The 17036-nt window shown below is 36.9% G+C and overlaps 2 protein-coding genes and 1 long non-coding RNA gene across 3 annotated transcripts; 1 reads left to right on the top strand and 2 right to left on the bottom strand.

Annotated features, from left to right (window-relative positions):
- Window positions 1-3214: 3214 nt before the first annotated feature.
- Xpac (DNA repair protein complementing XP-A cells homolog Xpac) lies at window positions 3215-7055 on the top strand. Its single transcript, XM_073081385.1, has 4 exons — window positions 3215-3440; window positions 4869-4969; window positions 5626-5862; window positions 6280-7055. The coding sequence occupies exons 1-4, from the start codon at window positions 3420-3422 to the stop codon at window positions 6713-6715; spliced, it is 795 nt and encodes a 264-aa protein (XP_072937486.1). The 5' UTR covers window positions 3215-3419; the 3' UTR covers window positions 6716-7055.
- Window positions 7056-7145: 90 nt separating this feature from the next.
- On the bottom strand, window positions 7146-10199 carry LOC140748557 (zinc finger protein 706). The gene is made up of 3 exons (XM_073081372.1): window positions 9917-10199; window positions 9175-9319; window positions 7146-7241 (listed from the first exon to the last, which is right to left on the bottom strand). The coding sequence occupies exons 2-3, from the start codon at window positions 9316-9318 to the stop codon at window positions 7146-7148; spliced, it is 240 nt and encodes a 79-aa protein (XP_072937473.1). The 5' UTR covers window position 9319; window positions 9917-10199.
- Window positions 10200-11845: 1646 nt separating this feature from the next.
- LOC140756547 (uncharacterized) lies at window positions 11846-15731 on the bottom strand. Its single transcript, XR_012103895.1, has 2 exons — window positions 13701-15731; window positions 11846-12924 (listed from the first exon to the last, which is right to left on the bottom strand). It is a non-coding gene; the product is annotated as an uncharacterized LOC140756547 (long non-coding RNA).
- Window positions 15732-17036: the final 1305 nt, after the last annotated feature.

Raw genomic sequence — 17036 nt, 5'->3', positions numbered from 1 at the left:
AACCAACCAACCAACCAACCAACCAACCAACCAACCAACCAACCAACCAACCAACCAACCAACCAACCAACCAACCAACCAACCAACCAACCAACCAACCAACCAACCAACCAACCAACCAACCAACCAACCAACCAACCAACCAACCAACCAACCAACCAACCAACCAACCAACCAACCAACCAACCAACCAACCAACCAACCAACCAACCAACCAACCAACCAACCAACCAACCAACCAACCAACCAACCAACCAACCAACCAACCAACCAACCAACCAACCAACCAACCAACCAACCAACCAACCAACCAACCAACCAACCAACCAACCAACCAACCAACCAACCAACCAACCAACCAACCAACCAACCAACCAACCAACCAACCAACCAACCAACCAACCAACCAACCAACCAACCAACCAACCAACCAACCAACCAACCAACCAACCAACCAACCAACCAACCAACCAACCAACCAACCAACCAACCAACCAACCAACCAACCAACCAACCAACCAACCAACCAACCAACCAACCAACCAACCAACCAACCAACCAACCAACCAACCAACCAACCAACCAACCAACCAACCAACCAACCAACCAACCAACCAACCAACCAACCAACCAACCAACCAACCAACCAACCAACCAACCAACCAACCAACCAACCAACCAACCAACCAACCAACCAACCAACCAACCAACCAACCAACCAACCAACCAACCAACCAACCAACCAACCAACCAACCAACCAACCAACCAACCAACCAACCAACCAACCAACCAACCAACCAACCAACCAACCAACCAACCAACCAACCAACCAACCAACCAACCAACCAACCAACCAACCAACCAACCAACCAACCAACCAACCAACCAACCAACCAACCAACCAACCAACCAACCAACCAACCAACCAACCAACCAACCAACCAACCAACCAACCAACCAACCAACCAACCAACCAACCAACCAACCAACCAACCAACCAACCAACCAACCAACCAACCAACCAACCAACCAACCAACCAACCAACCAACCAACCAACCAACCAACCAACCAACCAACCAACCAACCAACCAACCAACCAACCAACCAACCAACCAACCAACCAACCAACCAACCAACCAACCAACCAACCAACCAACCAACCAACCAACCAACCAACCAACCAACCAACCAACCAACCAACCAACCAACCAACCAACCAACCAACCAACCAACCAACCAACCAACCAACCAACCAACCAACCAACCAACCAACCAACCAACCAACCAACCAACCAACCAACCAACCAACCAACCAACCAACCAACCAACCAACCAACCAACCAACCAACCAACCAACCAACCAACCAACCAACCAACCAACCAACCAACCAACCAACCAACCAACCAACCAACCAACCAACCAACCAACCAACCAACCAACCAACCAACCAACCAACCAACCAACCAACCAACCAACCAACCAACCAACCAACCAACCAACCAACCAACCAACCAACCAACCAACCAACCAACCAACCAACCAACCAACCAACCAACCAACCAACCAACCAACCAACCAACCAACCAACCAACCAACCAACCAACCAACCAACCAACCAACCAACCAACCAACCAACCAACCAACCAACCAACCAACCAACCAACCAACCAACCAACCAACCAACCAACCAACCAACCAACCAACCAACCAACCAACCAACCAACCAACCAACCAACCAACCAACCAACCAACCAACCAACCAACCAACCAACCAACCAACCAACCAACCAACCAACCAACCAACCAACCAACCAACCAACCAACCAACCAACCAACCAACCAACCAACCAACCAACCAACCAACCAACCAACCAACCAACCAACCAACCAACCAACCAACCAACCAACCAACCAACCAACCAACCAACCAACCAACCAACCAACCAACCAACCAACCAACCAACCAACCAACCAACCAACCAACCAACCAACCAACCAACCAACCAACCAACCAACCAACCAACCAACCAACCAACCAACCAACCAACCAACCAACCAACCAACCAACCAACCAACCAACCAACCAACCAACCAACCAACCAACCAACCAACCAACCAACCAACCAACCAACCAACCAACCAACCAACCAACCAACCAACCAACCAACCAACCAACCAACCAACCAACCAACCAACCAACCAACCAACCAACCAACCAACCAACCAACCAACCAACCAACCAACCAACCAACCAACCAACCAACCAACCAACCAACCAACCAACCAACCAACCAACCAACCAACCAACCAACCAACCAACCAACCAACCAACTTCAACAATACTTCTTCTACAACTCCACATTAAAAATGCTACTGCATGTTTGCAGCATCCTTGGGAGGCAGGACAGTAATCCCATTTAATACTTTCCTTTTCATATACAACATATGTCATTGTTATACAATCATAGACACTGTGCATGACATTTGATGTACCTTGTGTTCAGGACAACTTTTACTTTTCATGAAACACAAGCTTGCCTTCTTCTAAAACTGCACATACCCTATAGCGTCGTCACTATAATGCTGTTGCGAGAATCTGAAATTATAAATATAACCAATAAATAACCTTAAAGCAGTTCACATAACAATATAAGTATAGTTTAAAAAAGCTTGATAATCACTTTAACATAACCTTTCTTCTATCGAAAGTCGGCTAAGAAATGTTTTAACTGTCCGAAATGATTAAATGTAAAGAATATTTTACTTACGTTGTTTATTTGTGATTTCCATAGGTTATATCGCGGAAGTTTTTGTATTCATTTTTATTTATTGCATTGTATATCTTCTTTAAGCAGATACACGCTATCAACTTTAATATAGTGTGGATTTATATCGGTTCACAACATAAATTCAACCAACTCTAACAGCAAACGATATAATTATTATTTGTCTTGTTTATTATGCGTGTGGTGACGTCACGTGACATTTCAAGCAGCACCGTCCCCGTTTTGGAATTTACAACCCACAGATAAAAAATCGAAAATTTCTTTTTAGAAATAAAAATACTTATATTGTATTAAAAATTAAACTAAATATTGCATAATTTATGTTTACTTATAAGCTATCATATCGATCATATTTCATATTTTATTGTTATTAGTGTCAAGTACCCAATTAAGTTAGGCTGAAAGGCAAATAGCCAAAGCCGTAAAACACCATTAAAAAAAATTGGGAATGTGTCAAACGTTCGTTTAAAAATTGCCAAAATTAAACAACTTGCTATGGCGCAAAATTTTTAACAAGTAACGCTCGAGCTGAAGTTTTTTATTAGTTTATTTTGTGTCTACCAACATATGTAATATTTTGTCTCTGAAGTCTTGAATTAGTATTACGAAAAGTATGAATTTCCAAATTATATGGACAACATTGTAAATAATGTAAGTACTTTACTAGAACAATACCATAGAAACAATACTAGAACTCAAATATTTTTATATTCACATTTATTTGTAGAAAACAAATTTTCTATGAGCTTTATTTAAAAAACTTACGTTATTACATTTTAGATTCTTCGTTTTTTAAGTTTGTTTCGGCTGCTGGATTAGTTACAAAGTAATAACGTTGTGACAGTATTATTTCTAGTTATACTACAAAATTTATTTTGATGTAAACAATTCTTATAATATAAGGTTACATAAGAAAGAGGCTATTGTGCGAATGTCACTATGTAAATTAAAATGCATAAGTATGTTGCTTGGATAAAGCTTCACTTTAGTGAGGAGTCATTCTTTTGCAGTCGCCCTATGCCACTGGTTTCACCTTTCATGGGGTGGAAGTTGAATTTGCACCTACTACTCGACCAAGCCAACTATAGGAACCGGTGGAATGTAACTTCCCTCCTAGAGTACCGCCCCATGCCTTGCTCACATCCTAGTACTGTTTGCAGCTAAACTCTCATTCTCACAATGTTTGTTATTGTTATCAGAGCACATAGTTATTTAGTACACTATTTAGTTGTGAGTGTGCCATGTGTTAAGACAGCATCAAAATTTTTTATGTTCTACATTAATTTTTCTTTATTAAAATATAAATTATTGAACAGAAATTATTGATTTTTTGCCAGCGGTATGCACAGAGCTTGCGAGTGATGACACGTTTGATGTTGGTCTACTTGACTTGGTCATGTAGTACCTATACAATTAGTTTGATGATAAAAGATTAAGAATAAAGTTGAAATTTGTAGAAAAATGTTCCATTTCTTGTCCTTATTTCTTTCTCTTCTGTACTATGAAAGAGGAAGGGGCAGGTTTGGAAATTATAGAAGATCCTCTCCTCTATATGCAGCCAATCCTCCCTATAGTCCATTGTTCCATCCAGTTTCTGGAGATTTAAATACTACTTCAAAATTTATATTCAAATTTAGAATGTTGTGAAGAAACTTAGAAAAATGTTCTCAAAATAGAAATTTACCAATCCACACTAGTCTATATATGGCCTAAACCCCTTTAACTTTAAGAGGAGACCCATGCCTAGCTTTGGGATAGTAATAGGTTGCCATTGAGTAAGTGTCATTTTATAACAGATAGATTATTGTTCAATAACATATTGTTGTTTCTTTTTTCATCTAAATAAACAAAACAAATAAAGATTGTCACATGTAATAATCATAATGAAATATATTATCATATTCAACATTCAAAAAAGAAAAGTTACGAGGAAAACCACATTTATATTTACTACTGCTATGCAAGTAATGATTTTAATCATTGATATGATATTAAAACTATTTTCGTCTTACGCGAAGAATGTGTTGTGATGGTGAATCCATCGATCAATGAATATGTATTACGTTACGTATGTTGCAGGAGGAGGGGGCGGTGGGGGCGGCGGCCCGCGCGCGCGCCGAGCGCAACCGCCTGCGCGCGCGCGCGCTGCGGGACGCGCGCCTCGTGCAGCGCCCCGAGTAGTATCATCGTTCTCATTATTTTATTTAACGAATTAATTTTAAATGAGGTTGTACTCGGACTTGACAACACTTTATTTTTAGTTTCAGTCCAATGCTAACAATTAATCGTAATGATTTATATTAATCTCACCGATACATTTATTTAGTTGACATATTGATGACTGAAAAAAATATCAGTGTTGTGGCTTCGTGCCGCACTTAAAAAGAACGAATGGCGCACTTACGAAAAACGAGTCAGGATGTCAGGATCGAAATAATTATTATATAAAATATTTATCCGAGAAACGTATAAAAAAGGTCTTCCTATTTAAAATTTTGGCACACACTTCCGACCAGTAAAAGCATCATTAGGAAGACTTACTTATCGGAGGCACTTCCAATTAATCCTTAGGGGTAGAAACGCACCTGTGGCTGATCTCAGTACTTAATATTATCTAGGGTATATTACAGATGTCCATGGACGGCAGTACCAGTTGTCATCAAGTGGCCCATTTGTCACGTCTATATTACAAAAAAAAATCGAAAAAAATAATCTTTGCAATTAGTATTTTAAAATGACAATATAGCATTGCAAATTTTGCTAAGATGGTACGTATTTGAGTGGTTAATTCATAGTTCGTGAGCATCAGGTGCTAGAGCATTGTTTGGTGTGGCAGCGCGGCTGGCGCCGTAGCGGCGGCGGCGGGGGCGGCGGCGGGCGCGCGCGAGGCGCTGTCGGGCGGCGGCTTCCTGCGCGAGGCGGGCGCGGGCGCGGGCGAGGCGCGGCGGCCGGCGCAGGCGCCCGCGCCGGTGCTGCACCGCGCCGAGCAGCCGCACTGCCTGCATTGCGATCGCCCCTTTCCGCACTCTTACCTTTTCGACACTTTCGATTATAGCGTTTGCGACGAGTGCAGGTACGTTTACATATATATCTGTCGCTGCAGTTCGGTGTTGATATATCTTTTCGGTTATCTCATAATTATTGATTATTGATGTGTTATAACTATATCGTGAACATAGGTAAATATAAAATGCTGATAGTGTCGATCTCTATTAAATAAATTTTCGATATATCGTAGTCGTTATATATCGTGGAGACAAGAGGGTGTGTAGGGTTTGTAATTTGTTGTTTTGTCTAGAAAAACTTGTGGACAAAAGTTGTCCCGAATTCAAGTCTCAGTACTAAGAGACAAAAGTGTTACATGTACAAAAACTATTCATAGTTATTTATATTTTTGTAATCGTAAATCCCGGCATTCGTCAAATTCAACTGCAACACCCGATAAGTAACTCTGTCGAAACCCACGGTCAAACGACACATTATTATACAGGGACGACGAGGGCGAGCATTCGCTGATAACGCGCACGGAAGCGAAGAGCGAATTCCTGTTGAAAGACTGCGACCTGGACGCGCGGCCGCCGCCGCTGCGCTGCGTGCGGCGCCGCAACCCGCACCGCGCGCGCTTCGCCGAGATGCGGCTGTACCTGCGCGCGCAGGTGGAGCGGCGCGCGCTGGACGTGTGGGGCTCGCGCGAGGAGCTGGCGGCGGAGCGCGCGGCGCGGCGCGGCCGGGCCGAGCGCGCCGCCGACACGGCGCAGCGCCGCCGCCTGCGCGCGCTGCGCATGGACGTGCGCTCCAGCCTGTTCGACCGCACGCGCGCGGCGCACCGCCACGAGTTCGGCGCCGAGACGCACGACCCCGCCGCCGACACGTACTCGCGCACGTGCACGGAGTGCGGTCACGTCGAAACTTACGAGAAGATGTAGGAGGACTGGATTTAGGTTGTTTTTTTAATAAAAGTGAAAAGCCCCGATGAAATGGATTCAATACATATATTTAGTCGTTACATAGATCACACCCGACCTCAATAGATGATCGTGTCGCCGAAGTTTGGAGAACCACAGTAGAAAAAATAATCAAAGACGACGAGTTTACTTCTATGTTACCGTCTTTTGTGCTTCTTTAGGTTCTCGTTTAATTGTTAGATTGATCACAATATACAATATATTTTGGGAGCAGGCTCTTGAAACAAATGCAATTTTAACTGTAACATACAAATCATTATTACGAGTCTTATGAATTAAATAAATGATATATAATACTAAATTATTTTTTTTTCATTCCCCAACAGAGCACCAGGTCATGACAGTAATCAGTTGTAGGTCCCAGAACCAGTCTTTACCGCTGTAACACAATTCAAGATAATAACTTTCTTGTCAAATCTCTGGTGTTGTATTGGTAAATGAATAAATTAAACAGTTGTTTATAAGTCTTTGGGTCGGGCATTTGTGCCTGAAACAAATATGTATAATTTTTAATAGTATGCATTGATATGACAATATTAAAAGCAATCATATCAATAATTTACAGGTTTTTAATACCAACCATAAAGATACATATATGTTTAGTCAAACTCATAATTATTATAGGTGTTAAAATATTAACATGCTGCAGGTCCAGCATATTATTTCATATGGAAGTCCATCAATCAGTAAAGAAGCCGAGGTAAATTCAAAATAATATTCTCGATAGGCTAAAAGTATTCTAACTAGGCCCATGTCTGACAGGCCAATGTATGCTAGCACTTGAAGATCATTTCAGCTGCAGTCCTCGTCATTATTTTAAACCCACCTAAATTACACTAGGAAACATACTTAACAGAAGTGGTATATTTAAATGTAAATCTTACTTACTACTTAATAAATACTTTAAGGCCAATTAAAATCTTATAGCATGAGGGTTAAAAGAAACGAAACACAGGGAATCGTGCTATTTATGGTTGTAGAAATCGATATAGAAGTGGTAAAAATTGGAATATTATATTTGTGTTAGCTATATTTAAAATAACTCCTGGATAAAACAGGGCACATTGACAATAAAAAGAAAACAGATGAGAAAATTTAAAAAAAACGAAATATTCTGTTTTGTATACAGCCATTAAACAGAATGCTGTTACCACACATATTTTGAAATATACACAATAATAAATATATAATGAACAGTATTAACAGCACATAAAAGGTGTAATTTATCATTTTAACATATTACTATATTCCTTATTAAGTTCTCAAACCTTATTATCTTATCAAACAGATTATTAGTAAATATATCAAGATAATTGGTTTTGTTTCTAGATGTTTAACAATTTAATACATTCCAAATTCATAGGGCAGTGTGAGGAATGACAACGTAATTATTTCTTCTTTTGAGAGGATTTGAGCTTCTGAGCCCAGCAGTGATTTGTGGGTTTATGACAATGAATAGATGTTGAACATCTTATACTATTTCCATTTCTTTATTTTCTCGATGGCAGTTCTTTGTAGTGTTGTGACCAAATAAGCAATGATATTGATCGCATCAAATTTTGATTAAAATAAATAAATAAAGATTACCTGTCGTAATAATTATTTCGTTACATTGTCAAGTACCTACCTATACCTACTTATTTTACAACAGCTTCGAAAATTTTTAAGAAGTAGGCATTATCAATCAAAAATTTATATGTGTAACATATTGTAATAAAATATATTTTAAGTATATGTAATATAATATTATAGTTAATAAATTTGTACAAAAGTAACTGGCAGTAGTTTAGTTTCTTACATTTTGTAAAAAAAAAGGGTCCATTATAGTGTTACATTTATCGTTATAGCTCCTATAGTAATCATTATGTGTAGCACATCACTACCTATCCATGAAATATAGTAATATCTGTGTAACATTATAACGTAAACAACACAAAATTACATGAGCGTTGATCTGTCATCGAGAAAATAAAGAAATGGAAATAGTATAATATGAATCGGGACAGACTACCCTTTTTTTTTTTTTTTTTTTTTTATAATATTAGAGTAGCAGACGAGCATGCAGTCCACCTGATGGTAAGTGGCTACTGCCGCCCATGGACATCTGTAATCAACCCCAGATAGGATTAGATATTCCTACCTGAGGTCGGCCACAGATGCGCCGCTACCCCTGAGGACTAAGGTGGAACGCCTCGGAAAAGTATGTCTCCCTTACCACACCCTTCAAACCGGAACACAGCAGCGCTTAACACTGCTGTTATTAGGTAGAAATAGGTGTGGCGGTGGTGCCGCCGGAGTCGAACCACAAAGGGTTCTACCACCTTCAATACCCTCTTTGTGGTCAGATATATCTCATTTTTCCAATGGAGTTAATCCATAATATACATAAATAAATAATAGCAACACAAGTGACCACTCACCTTGCACACTACGCACACATGCACCAAGGCTTTCTGTGCTGCTTTTTTCTGATCAGTGGCACTATGCCCCTGCTGTTTCTTCATCTTTGACTGCTTTTCAGCCGCCTTCGCTTGTGACTGGAGTTTCTGCTGTCCTCGAGCCATCCTAAATTTTATTTATAATTTAAAATTTGAACCATTCGCATAATTTTTTACAATAATTCTTTGAATGAAGAGGTTTTACATTATTTTAGATTTAATAATCCATGTACAGTAAAGTACTGTAAAGTTCCAATAATGGGTTCGAAAATTTCACCTTTTATCTTATTTTTCTTTAAATTTCTTATATTTTATATTGAAATACTGCATGTGTTTTTATAACAAAGTTTTAGGAGCACATTTTTATGCTTTCCAAATGAATTACACAAATAAAAATAAGTGAAATACTAATAAAAAGTACCATATTTGTTTATTTTACATATCTCAATATTATGTTATTAAATACTAAAAGCATGACTCTTTGTTTAAACAGGTATTAATTTACATTTGAAAACAATGAGCTTATTTCAAGAGACCAATAATAATGTCTACAATGTGAACCACATTCAAGAACTATTTATATTTAAATAGTTATTACATTTTACAAATATCAATATCTTACTTTTCATAATAAATACCTACATGTAATTGGTAATATTGGTAAAGAAAAACTAATTACAAAGTTATTGAATCGCAAATCTACATATTGACAACAAAAAATTACCTTGTTGGCAAATTTGTGGTTTATGAATGATTGTTCAGAGAATATCCCAGGCGTGCAAAGTATGCAAAATAATAGCACAAAAATTTTTCTCGACCACCGTCTCGTGAAAACCCAAAAAATAACCTCTTATCTTTTATTTTCTATATCAAAAAGCATTTAAGCTCCAAATGTAAGATATTCGTATTAGCAGATAAATTATAGAACCGATTGAAATTTCTTTAGATTCATAGTAAAGTACATTTAACAAATTGATTGAAATTTTAAAATATTTTATCTGTATTTAGTTATTTACTGTGAGAAGTGAGAACAAGTGAAATGAAATCTGTGACTAGGCATTGTGTTTGACATATCGATGTATCGTTGGCAGTAAACCAGAATCGTTACATTTAGCCAAAATAACATACATCGATGTTCATAAAAATATTTTTTTTAGGTTTCTAATAAATTACGACCCTGCCCCTATACCCACAATAACATTGTACAATACTTTTTAATGTACAACAAGATTGAAAGGCGCTCTGACTCCAAACGAGCAATTATATTGCACAATAATACGAACTGCACAAAATTTTCGTGTTCAGTCGGAGATTGAGTATAGTTCTCTCAATAACGAATCACCTTGTGAAATGGCCGTAGATGTATTGACATTCAAAAAGTGCTCTGTAATTAACCTATTTTTAATTAAAACAAAAATATTGCAATATTGACCCTCCGCGATGCGATTAAAAAATATGGTGCAATAAAAATTAAACTCGCTCAAACTTTCGTTCAATCTTTGCGCAATTTTCTATATTAGCCATAAACGGTCAGTAATATTGCACAATGCGAAATATTGCACAATTTAATTGACAGGCTAAAGTATATATTTTTTTAAAATAATTAAAAGCCATGTATTTTCCTTTCTAGACATACGTTTCAAATCGTATTTATCTAAATGATCCAAAATTTAATTTATATAAATTATACCAACGGCGGACTAAGGTCGTCAGAGGCCCGGGCTGGATATATTGAATGAGGCCCGGGGTACAAAGTTGAATGGAATCCCCCAGTCTATGATGTGAATAATATTGCACAATATAATTGACCGTTTAGGCGTTCTCTAAAAATTTTGATTTTGTATTTATATATTTTTTTGTTTATGCTTTCTCGGTCTTATGATATGACCATTTTGCCAATGTCAAGGCACAGAGCCTTTATCAGTTTCTTTTTTATTATTTGTCTGCGACTCTATATTATCATATAATGTAGGTTTGTAGGCGCAGGTTGGTCGGGCGAGGTGAATAAAAAGTAAACGTACGTAATAAACAATGATCTATTCTGTGAAATCACAATAGTTTAACAAAAGGAATACACACAAAATCACTGACACTCCACCGAACACGTAATGCACTCGCGCAACACACTCTCGATTATTTGCCGCCGAACCATTTCTATTTTCGCGCGCTCTGTGCACTAGCGCCCGGAGTTGCGTCAGAGCGGGTAAAACCATAGTGACCTCGTTCTACCCACTCTATGATCTATGGAAGCGCCGACATAATATATAATATCCTTTTAGAAAAAGCGCGGGAAACGTTCAACTTGGCGGGCGCCTTTTTTTGAGATTTTTCATTTAATTAATTTTTTTAGTAGTTTAAAGATCAGTTAAGTAGTGTATTGTAAATATATTTTTATTAGTTTATCTTATTATATATAGTTTTGTAAATATCTCACTTGGGTAAGTCTTTTAAATTATTTTATGACGGAGGATGGTACCTTCGATCCTGGGGGACCTGAAATCCCCCAGGTCGGAGTTAATATTGTAATACAGAACGAATCCAGTATGGACACTGATAGTTCTATCAGGTCTGAAAGGAAACGTGTTAAAGCTGCGCGCAAATTTTGTAAAAACTGCAATAAAAAGAAAAGGACCGATAAATCAAAACACCATAATAATTCAAATCGTAGCTGCATGTGCTTAAGTGAGGAATCTAGTGGAAATGAAAAGAAAAAACATAGAGCCCATAAAAAAGTTGATATTAGCTCTCCTCCATTGGAATCTTCACCCGCAGATGTATGTAACACCTCAAATTTGGAAGTATCTAATACCCAGGATACAGTTAGTGCAGAACCAACTAGGCGCATTCGTTATTATATTGAAACAGATAATGCTCCTTTCCTTGTACATGTCCAAAAAGTTACACAATCTTTGTCTGACGGTGCCACACTTCACCCTATTACATTTGGTAATTTCCTCAAAAAAAATAATAATGTGATTAAAAATATTGTTAATGGCAGTCTTAAAAGAATAGGTCGCAATAGAATAAGCATGGCATTTGCCAACTATGAAGATGCTAATAAATTTGTTTTGAGCCCCCTATTAGAACAAAACAAGTTAAAAGCTTTTATTCCATCATTTAATGTTACGAGAGTCGGCATAGTAAAAGGTGTTCCCTCAGAATGGTCTGAAGAAGAAATTAAGTCCAATATATCGGTACCAATTGGTTGTGGTGAAGTTATAAATATGCGTAGGCTGAATTATAAGGTAATTGTTGAAGGATCACCTGTATGGAAACCCTCTCAATCTGTAGTACTGACCTTCGATGGACAGATATTACCTAAGAGAATTTTCATGTGCTATAATTCATTAAGTGTGGAACTATATATCTATCCAACTATACAATGTTATAATTGTTGTAAATATGGTCATACTAAGGTGCATTGTAGATCTAAACCACGTTGCTATAAATGCGGTCAGGAACATACAGGAGACACTTGTAGTGTCATTGAAATTAATGCTTACTGCTGTTCATGTTCAGGATCTCACTTTGCTATAAATAAATGTTGCCCAGAATTTGAAAGACAAAAAAGGATTAAGCTGACAATGGCCCAAAGTTGCATGTCATATCTTGAAGCTTCTAAAATACATCCCCCTATATCCAGGTCATATGCCGAAGTTTTACTTTCTGAACCAAATACATTACATTCCGAATCTATTCTTTCCACAGCACCACACTCTAGTACTAATACATCTACAAAAAAAACAATATTTTTGAAACCACGTGTACCACCTAAACAAGTGAGAGGATATAACAAATTAGCTCATAACTCTCTTATTAAAGATTATAACCCAAATCTTTCTGCACCTAATGGTTCTGCTATTGCAAAAAATACAATTGAACATTTTTCTGTAAAAGATATCATAAATGAATTAATTAATACTTTAATAAAGTTAAATATTGTAAAACCGGACAACGCTGCCTTTTTAATAAATGAAATGAATAATGCGCAAAACCAAGATGGACAAGTTAACCAACATAGTCCAATGGAATTGCCGCAGCATAGTTAGCAACAAAAGTGATTTAATATACTTAATTAATAAATATCACCCTATAGTTGTTACACTATCTGAGACATGGTTAAAGCCCGGTTACTCTTTTAGAGTTCCAGGTTTTTCATGTCTCAGAGAAGACAGGCCTGATGGGTATGGTGGAGTCGCCATACTCATACACAATTCAGTCTCCTTTACTCCACTTATATTGCCATCCCATAGTGAAGGTATATGTGTTATTGGAGCTTATGTAAATAATGTAAATATAATTTCTGTGTATATTCCTAATCCTTCTTCGGCAATCTTATCTGAAATAAATATCTTTCTAAGCAGATTACCAAAACCATTTTTATTATTAGGTGATTTAAACTGTCAACATGTTACATGGGGAAGTTCAAAATCTACATGTTATGGAGAATCGTTATTAGAAATCTTAGATATAAATAATTTGTGTGTACTTAATACTGGAACACCTACTCGGCGAACTAAGCCTGAACAAGGTGATAGTGTGCCAGATATATCTATATGCACTCCTGATCTTGCATCTATTCTTACATGGCAATCATTGCCTTATTCATATGGCAGCGATCATATGCCATTGCTGATTTCTTTTCCCTATCTTAAACCACATACTTTCAAAAGATCCTTCCGTTTAAAATATAAACTTAATAGCCCAGACTGGACTTTATTTAAGTCTAATGTCGACAAAAGATTATCTACTTTGCCTAAAGTTTGTAGAGGACAGGAGCCAGTTTGCGCCGAGGCTATGGCAAAACTAATTATTGAAGCTGCCGACGAATCTTTTCCTATTCGAAAAAGCAGGCCCGATAAAATTCCTTCACCACCCTGGTGGGATGAAGATTGTTCTAAAGCAGTCTGGAAAAGAAAACAAGCTGAAAAAGATTATTGCAATTCAATGACAACTGAGAATTTTGACATATACTGTCAGGTCTCACATGCTTCAAAGAAAATTCTTAAAGAGAAAAAATTAGAAGGGTGGCAAAGATTTTGTTCTTCTTTATGCCCTAATGTTAGTTCTACTCTGGTTTGGCAGAATATTAAAAAATTTAGATCAGCCTTTAACCCATCCGTAACTCATACAATGCCATTATCAGTTGCATGTAAATTTATGGACAAACTAGCCCCAGCCTCAGTTCCTGAAGATAACATAATTCCTATTTCTATTTCATATACCAATGATTGCGACGGATTAAACTCACCATTTACCATGTCCGAATTAACCTCTGTACTTAGTTACTTAAAAGACTCTGCACCGGGCGCTGATGGCATACCATACTCATTTCTTTCAAATAATTGTTATGGTGTCACTGACTATTATTTAAATTTAATTAATTCTGTTATGATTAGCGGGCACATCCCTCCATCATGGAAATCTCAGATTATCATACCCATTTTAAAACCCGATAAACCTCCATTGGAAGTTTCATCTTATCGCCCCATTGCTCTTTCAACTACTATAGCAAAAGTTGCCGAACATCTAGTTAAAAATAGACTTGAATGGTTTGTCGAAAGTAATAAACTTTTGGCTGATAGTCAATATGGATTTAGGAGAGGTAAAGGTACTCTTGATAATATAAGTATCTTAGTAACAGATATACGCCTTGCTTTTTCAAATAATTGTAGTATATTAGCAGCTTTTTTAGATATAAAATCTGCATATGATAATGTTCTCATCTCATTATTAAAGCTTAAGATGATTCAATTGAATATCCCTAACATTCTTGTAAATTTTATTATAAATATGCTATCTGAAAGAGATATTAACTTAAATGTAGAAGATCGTGTCATTACAAGAACGATATGGAAGGGGCTTCCACAAGGTTCGGTCCTTAGTCCAATCTTATATAACATTTATACTCATGATTTAGATAAAACACTTAATGATTCTGTTAGAGTTCTCCAATACGCTGATGATTTATTGCTTTATTCTACTAGTTCTTCAATACCCACGGCTTGTGAAAATTTATCATTTTCTCTTAAATTACTTAAAGAATGGTTAGACAGGAATGGTTTAGAAATATCAGTGTCCAAAAGTGCAATAGTTCTATTTTCCAGAATGCGAAATCCTCCACATTTAAATGTTATATATAATAATGATACCATTCCAACAAAAAGTGAAGTGAAATTTTTAGGTTTCATCTTGGATTCTAAGCTTTCAGGTATACCACATTGTCAATATATAGCCAATAAATGTGAAAAAAACCTCAATATCCTAAGATGTCTGTCAGGTGTATGGTGGGGTGCCCATCCGTATACAATGAAACTTGTATATAATGCCATGATACGAAGTGTTATTGATTACGGCTCTTTCCTATTAGAACCGTGTAACGTCGCTAGTTTAAAAAAGTTAGATGGTGTGCAAGCAAAAGCTTTAAGGATAATTTCAGGTGCAATGAAATCTAGCCCAATCAATGCATTACAAATTGAATGTGGAGATCCCCCTCTACACTTAAGACGACAATATCTGTCAGATAGATTTTTAGGTCGTTGTCTCCAAATTTATAATCATCCAATTTTAATAAAAATCCGGCAAATTTATGAATTAAAAAATTCTCCATATTGGACACATAAATCTCCACCCTGCCTTCTTCGAAGCTTTGAGAAATTTAATAGTATTAAAGCTCCTACTTCCGCTGACACTATGGTACCGCTGTTTAACAATAGTTACGATTCTTTATTAATGTCTCCTAAAATCTGCGAGCTTTCCTTATCAAAAAATGATGTTCAATGTAATGTTAAATTCAATTCAATTGTAAATAATAAATGGCAAGGCTGGCATCATATTTATTGTGATGCTTCTAAACAATCTAAATCTGGTTGTGTGGGTGTAGGTTTGTATCATTCCCAGTACAATATTGTACAAAAAATTAAACTTCCACCTGAAACCTCTGTGTTTACAGGTGAATGTTATGGCATCTTCAAAGCAGTTGAATATACAGGGTGAATTTTTCAAACGGGCCTTCAGGGCCAAATCCGAAACTATAAGGATAAGCGAAAAATGCTGAAAGGAGTTACGAGGCCGATTTTGATAAAAACTAAAACTGCATCATTACTTTTTTAAAATAACTTTTTCCCTAGCCGGGAATCGAACGAGTTCATTTTGAAAAAAAATACACCCTCTATATTATTCCACTATCTGATAGTGTTGCTTATAAGGACCAAAATCTGGGAAGTAATGATAAATGACAAACTAAAGGAAAAGCCTCAATTTTAAGAAAATACATATTTTTTATATTAATTTGGCAGTTAAGTTTCCCCCATTCATCAAATTAAACATTTCGGGTATTTACAATTTTTTGGCTCAATGTTTCAAATCATTCGAAATGGACGTTTTGTTCTTCAAGAATTTATATTTTTATGTCCGACTTACTAAGGTTACTTTTAGGACCATTATAATAGATTTAACTTACTATGGGCGGAGTTTCGTTTAATACAGATGTAAAATTGACAATTTGCGAGAATGTCTTTTTCGAGTCAAATCAATGGTCAATCAATTGATTGGTCGAGTCAATCAATATCACTCGGGATAAGAAACAAAGAGATATAGAAAATTATACTTACTGTTGAAACGTAGTTATAAACAACTAACAATAAGAATTTACTATTTAATCACTTATCTATTTTTATTAAAAAAATAAATCCTAAAAACGGCAATTTACTTGCCAAACTATTACTTTCTCATACGTATGTCACGGTTATAACATCGAATAATTAGTTGATTAACCAACAAATTCTTCAATGGTATGACTTACGTATGTTTCTAAAGAATTACACATAAATCATTTGTTATGT

The sequence above is a fragment of the Epargyreus clarus genome, unplaced genomic scaffold (genome assembly GCF_041222505.1).
Source record: "Epargyreus clarus isolate Ecla_fem2 unplaced genomic scaffold, WU_Ecla_fem_2.2 ptg000003l, whole genome shotgun sequence".
In the NCBI taxonomy this organism is placed as follows: Eukaryota; Metazoa; Arthropoda; class Insecta; order Lepidoptera; family Hesperiidae; genus Epargyreus; species Epargyreus clarus.
Note: the sequence above shows the minus strand (reverse complement) of the source record. Positions and strands in the feature narration are given on the sequence as shown.

What these genes read in the sequence shown, in the direction of transcription:
- Xpac (XM_073081385.1), top strand. Translation starts at nt 3,420, where the DNA reads ATGGACAACATTGTAAATAAT. An exon ending in TGGACAACATTGTAAATAAT is followed by an intron (nt 3,441 to 4,868) that starts GTAAGTACTTTA and finishes CGTATGTTGCAG; the next exon opens with GAGGAGGGGGCGGTGGGGGC. An exon ending in CTCGTGCAGCGCCCCGAGTA is followed by an intron (nt 4,970 to 5,625) that starts GTATCATCGTTC and finishes TTGGTGTGGCAG; the next exon opens with CGCGGCTGGCGCCGTAGCGG.
- LOC140748557 (XM_073081372.1), bottom strand. Translation starts at nt 9,318, where the DNA reads ATGGCTCGAGGACAGCAGAAACTCCAGTCACAAGCGAAGGCGGCTGAA. An exon ending in ATGTGTGCGTAGTGTGCAAG is followed by an intron (nt 7,242 to 9,174) that starts GTGAGTGGTCAC and finishes TATTTGTTTCAG; the next exon opens with GCACAAATGCCCGACCCAAA.